General features: G+C 46.3%; 1 protein-coding gene across 2 annotated transcripts in view; it reads left to right on the forward strand.

Moving 5' to 3' along the window:
- The window catches only part of EFHD1 (EF-hand domain family member D1), a 42,748-nt gene extending 37,006 nt beyond the window's left edge, over positions 1-5,742 (forward strand). For both annotated transcript variants that reach the window (XM_059928950.1, XM_059928952.1), the window contains one exon: positions 4,434-5,742. In XM_059928950.1, the coding sequence (XP_059784933.1) occupies positions 4,434-4,568 (135 nt within the window). In that variant the 3' untranslated portion in view covers positions 4,569-5,742. The remainder of the gene's footprint in view (positions 1-4,433) is intronic.
- The last annotated feature ends 258 nt before the right edge of the window (positions 5,743-6,000 follow it).

Genomic DNA, 6,000 nt, shown 5'->3' on the forward strand with positions numbered 1-6,000 from the left:
TTAACCACGGCGCCACCAGGGAAGTCCACCTATTGATTCTTTTTTTTTTTTTTTTTTAAAGATTTATTTATTGATTGATTGATTGATTGCTATGTTGGGTCTTCGTTTCTGTGCTAGGGCTTTCTCTAGTTGCGGCAAGCGGTGGTCACTCCTCATCGTGGTGCGCGGGCCTCTCACTGTCGTGGCCTCTCTTGTTGTGGAGCACAGGCTCCAGACGCGCAGGCTCAGTAGTTGTGGCTCACGGGCCCAGTTGCTCCGCGGCATGTGGGATCTTCCCAGACCAGGGCTCGAACCCGTGTCCCCTGCATCAGCCGGCAGACTCTCAACCGCTGCGCCACCAGGGAAGCCCCCACCTATTGATTCTTAAAGAATGGCTCCTTGATTTTTGCTGGACTCTTTTTTTTTTTTTTGGCTGCACTGCGTGGCATGGGGGATCTTAGTTCCCTGATAAGGGATCTAACCTGTGCTCCCTGCAGTGGAAGTGTGGAGGAGTCCTAACCACTGGACAGAGCAGGAATCCCCCTTTGCTGGACTCTTGCATCTGTAGGCAGCCTATGATTGCAACTGACAAAAGAATGTAGTTCCGGGGACTTCCCTGGCGGTCCAGTGGTTAAGACTCTGTGCTTCCAATGCAGGGACAACAGGCTCGATCCCTGGTTGGGGAACTAAGATCCCACATGCTGTGTGGTGCGGCCAAAAAATAAAAAATGTAATTCCAACATGAATGTTGGTTGGTATTTTGTTTAAAATTAATTTCTAAGAAAAAAGTGAAAGGACATATATCAGAACTTCATTCATTCATCAACGACGTGAGCAACATCTTCACTGAATTTGATAATAGTTTTCAAATATTGGAAGAACATTCTCTCCATCTTGGAGCTATTCACAATGTAAAGGCTACAAACACTATACATGTTTAAGTTTAATCTGCATTTTTAACATTTTTCCATCACTTCCTCAAGAAAAGATTGTCTAGGGCTTCCCAGGTGGCGCAGTGGTTGAGAATCTGCCTGCCAATGCAGGGGACACGGGTTCGAGCCCTGGTCTGGGAAGATCCCACATGCCGCGGAGCAACTGGGCCCGTGAGCCACAACTACTGAGCCTGCACGTCTGGAGCCTGTGCTCCGCAACAAGAGAGGCCACGATAGTGAGAGGCCCGCACACCGCGATGAAGAGTGGCCCCCGCTTGCTGCTACTAGAGAAAGCCTTAGCACAGAAACGAAGACCCAACACAGCCAAAAATAAATAAATAAATAAATAAATAAATAAATAAATTTTTTAAAAACCCAAAAAACACTAAGATTGAGATTCAACTTTCAGATTAAAAAAAAAGAAAAGATTGTCTAGACAGTCAATGAAACAATAATCAAACCCTTGTTTGTAGCATAGTTGTTCCAAGATGTAAATACTCCCACTGGGGTTGCTTTCAAGCTACCAACAGGATGCTGTTGAACGCGGAGTTGGGAAGATTCGTGGTAGCATGTCATCATATAGGATTTCCACCTTAGAGATATAACAGATGTAGGTAACCTCAAGAACACAAATAGTAGTAAAATGTAGTAAAATAATCAGGAAGTGATGACTTTTAAGTATGTATTACTTTTGTTTGTAATATAATTTATTTAATTGTGAAAGTATATAAATCTAATTTTTAACAACGACTATATATTTTTTTTAATTAATTAATTAATTTATTTATTTATTTTTGGCTGGGTTGGATCTTTGTTGCTGCCCGAGGGCTTTCTCTAGTTGTGGAGAGCGGGGGCTACTCTTCGTTGCGGCGCGCAGGCTTCTCACTGCAGTGGCTTCCCTTGTTGCAGAGCACGGGCCCTAGGCGTGCGGGCTTCAGTAGTTGTGGCTCATGGGCTCAGTAGTTGTGGCTCGCAGGCTCTAGAGTGCAGGCTCAGTAGTTGTGGCGCACGGGCTTAGTTGCTCTGCGGCATGTGGGATCTTCCCAGACCAGGGCTTGAACCCGTGTCCCCTGCATTGGCAGGCGGATTCTTAACCACTGCGCCACCAGGGAAGCCCTATATTTTTTTTAAGATTTTTTTGTTATAAACTTTTTTTTTTTTTTTTTTGGCTGCGTTGGGTCTTTCATTGCTGCGCGCGGGCTTTCTCTCGTTGCGGTGAGCCGGGGCTACTCTTGGTTGCGGTGCGTGGGCTTCTCACTGCTGTGGCTTTTCTTGTTGCAGAGCACGGGCTCTAGGCGTGCAGGCTTCAGTAGTTGTGGCACGTGGGCTCAGTAGTTGTGGCTCACGGGCTCCAGAGCGCAGGCTCAGTAATTGTGGTGCACGGGCTCAGTTGCTTCGCAGCATGTGGGATCTTCCCGGACCAGGGCTCGAACCCGTGCCCCCCCTGCATTGGCAGGCGGATTCTTAGCCACTGTGCCACCAGGGAAGTCCCTTAAGATTTTTTTTGATGTGGACGATTTTTAAAGGCTTTACTCAATTTGTTACAATATTGCTTCTGTTTGTTATGTTTTGGCTTTTTGGCTGTGAGGCATGTGGGATCTTAGCTCCCCAACCAGGGATCGAATCCGCACCCCCTGCATTGGAAGGCAAAGTCTTAACCACTGGACCACCGGGGAAGTCCCTAACAATGGCTATATTTAATAACCAGCTCATAAAATTCCTGAAAATCAAACAACTGGCTTGCAAGCAGGTACCAGCCAGTACACCTCTGAGCCTAGAGATGTTCAATGAAGCGCCCAGGGTCTCACTTCCAGAAGCACAGGGAAAGGGGGAGGGATAAAATGGGTGGGAGAGGAGTCCAGAGTGGACGGACTGCATTCCTCTGTGTTTTCTAAATGAGGGAGGAGGTGGGCTGCTGAGAGTGGCAGGATCCTTAAAGGCTGCGGCTGTTTGGATGACCGCTGTGGGGAAAGAGATGGGAGGAGGAGGGCTGAGCTTTACTGAAGGCCCAGCCCAAACTGGAAATCCTCACCTCCCAGTGGGTCCAGACACCGTCCTTGTGAGACTTCGAAGAAAAACACGTTCTCAGCCTGCAAGCAGGAACAAAGTCCTTGGTCCAAGGGCAGCACTTGGCAGACTGGGAGGGGAGAGGTGAAGTGTGTCAGGCAGAAGTGCAGGTCCTAAAAAAAAGAAGTGCAGGTCCTGGGAGTCGGAGGTACTGTGACAGGTGTGTTGCAGAGATTGGTCAGGCATCCTTTTTGGGTTAGAAAGTAAACTAGGGCGAGGCCAACACACTAGGGGATGGGAGTGTGAACCCTGGTTGTAGGGTTCTATGGATGCTTGGAGAGGATGGGTAGATAGTAAACTCCAACCTGGACTTCTTGCCAGAGTCAAGAAAGAGCAGTCTCTGTTGAAATTTTTGATGACATCAAAATTTAAATATTTGTGTGACCCGAGATACCTTGAAGTTAAAAGACAAACAAAAGACCAGAGGAAAGTAACTGAAGAAAAATATATAATGGGGGACTAAACCTAAATTAGGTAAAGAATTGCAAATTAAAGGAAAAAAAAAAACCAACTGAACAGAAAAATGGGCAAAGCATACAAATGGGTAATTCACCAAAGAGGAAATAAAAGAAGGTGCCAATTTTTTTGCCTATCAGATTGGCAAACAGGAAAAAGGTTAATGATAAGCGTTGGTAAGGTTGGGAAATGAGCGCTTGCATTCCGTGATGGTGGGGTGCAAACTGGAGCAGCTGTTTGGAGAGCAGTTTAGCAGTCTTTATTAAAAATAATGTACATGCCCAACGTGTTTGCAAATTCTACCAAATTGATGAGACACACAGAGAGGAAAAAAAAAAGAATCAGTCCTAGAATAGAGGATAAGATGGATTTATCTGATACTGTATTATTGAAGATGGATTCATATCCATTCACAATGCCAACAAAAAACATTCAGTATTTGGAAGTAAATTTAGAAGGATTGATTCAGAGAAAGCTGAAAATTTTAGTTGGTAACATTAAAAAAAACCCAAAACAACCAGTACTGAATGAAAACTGAGTCAATCAGGGAAAACTGTACATTATAAAGATATCCCTTTGCCACAGGCAGATTGATGCAATCCTATTCGAAATGCCTGCAGGAAGCTCATTTGGTTTTTGTTTTCCCCTAGAACTAAAGAATATTACTGTGAAATTAAAGGTGGAAAGTAGAAGTGGGCAATAGGCGTGGATGTTAAGGGAATCCTGAAAAAGAAGCTGAGGTGGAAAAGCCAACCCCAGCAGATAGGAAGGGGCATGTGTAACACAGCAGCAAATAAAGTGACGGTGTCCTCGCTGTTAGAAAGCAAACACTGGAAGACCAAGGGGAGGGAGTATTGGGCGGGGGTCAGGTCCCCAACAGGACCAGGATCCCAGGTCACATGGCTGGAGACAAGCGAATTCTGTCTGATGGGCTGCTCCCTTTCCAGGTTTCTCTTTCCTCTCTCACTCTGTTGGTCTGTCCTCGCTGTTTCTCTGCAGGTCCAAGCCTTGAACTGTGCCAGTAAGTTTGAAGCGGAGCTAAAAGCGGAGCAAGATGAGCGGAAGCAGGCGGAAGAGAAGAGGAGGCTCCGCCAGGCAGCCTTCCGGGAACTCAAGGCCGCTTTCAGTACATAGTTGGGCTGACCTTGACCTCTGGCCACCGCTGTGCCTCACAGATGCCCCGGGGAGAGCTGGCCGGGCATCCTCGCCCCTGCTGACCCTTTGCCCCAACAAGCCTTCACAACCAGCACCCAGCGCAAACTCCTTAACCTCATCGGGGTGGCGGGGGGGGGCTCTCATCCCCATTTGGGAGCCCCTCCCAGAAGTTGCAACTGCCCGCCTCAAGTCCCTCTCCTGCTCGCCTTCCTCTGTCCTTCCCTGTGGCTGGAATGTGCCTCTACTTGGCAACCTTTGCTTGTTCCTTGTCTCTTTCCAACTCCACAGCAAAGAGTGGTCTGCTGTGTTAATTTGTACAGATACTACTTTCTTTGGTGGTCCTCAGAGGAGATAGTCCCTGGAGGCCTATGGCGTTAATGTTGCCCATTGTCTTGGGTAATCCTTTTCTGTGCCTTTTCCCGTCATGCCCCTCTCTCCTTTGTTTCTCATCCCACTTCCCTGTTCTCATTCTTAGCCTGATCCTGCCGGGTGCTTTTGCATCTTCTGTCCTCTGATGATGGTGAGGTTTAAGGCAGGCCAGGCTGGACCACTCCCTATCCCCTCTCCAATAGGGGGCACGGCATGCTGCTGAGATGACACAAAATAGTGAAAGGATAAGAGATTCTGTTCCTTCCCATCACCTTTCTCCTGTCCTCTTAGCATTCCCCCTGTATCTATCCTTTTCATTCCTCTTCCCACTTCAGCCTTTTGTTTTCCTACTACTAAATACTGTGCTACTTAACTGTAAGAATGAAAGAATGATTATAAGTAATATTAATGAGTAGAAGAATTCCTGTTAACTCTGACTTTATGCAAATTATATTACAGTAGACCCCTGACATTCCCAAGTGACAAACCCAGAGCCTTTCAAAATCCCAAAAGTCATGACCATCCTCACCATCTAACTGGTTTCCAACCTCTGCTCTAAGGTGCTGGGGTGAAGCTGTTCTTCAGCATAATTTTTTATATGTTATGAGTTCTTGGGATTGCTCACAAATATCAGGGGTTTTTTGTATTTTATAAAAGAATTTCTAACATCATATTTATTTCTTCTCTTTTTTACCTGCTGTCTCTACAAAAAAGAAAACATCTGCATTTTTACCTTACGGCTGTTCTTTTTCAATAAACAGTGCAAATGGACTTTGCCATCACATCAATGTGCTTCTAGTCTTCTGTGAATTGGAGGGGAGAGAAGGGTGTTTTCCGTGGGGGCCACATCCAGCCTAGGCTCCTGTTTCACACCAAGTCCCCGAAGTAGAGTTAGAAATGGTGATTAGAGGTTTGGCTTTCACTCCGGGGCATTCTGAGTACTGAGGTTGCCTGTCAGCTACTCTTCCCTTTCCCATCACTGAGGAGTCTTTCAGCTGCAGGTAAAATCTGCAGCTTAATTTCTCTTGCTTCCTGGACCCTT

This window comes from Balaenoptera ricei, chromosome 7 (genome assembly GCF_028023285.1).
Source record: "Balaenoptera ricei isolate mBalRic1 chromosome 7, mBalRic1.hap2, whole genome shotgun sequence".
Taxonomy (NCBI): Eukaryota; Metazoa; Chordata; class Mammalia; order Artiodactyla; family Balaenopteridae; genus Balaenoptera; species Balaenoptera ricei.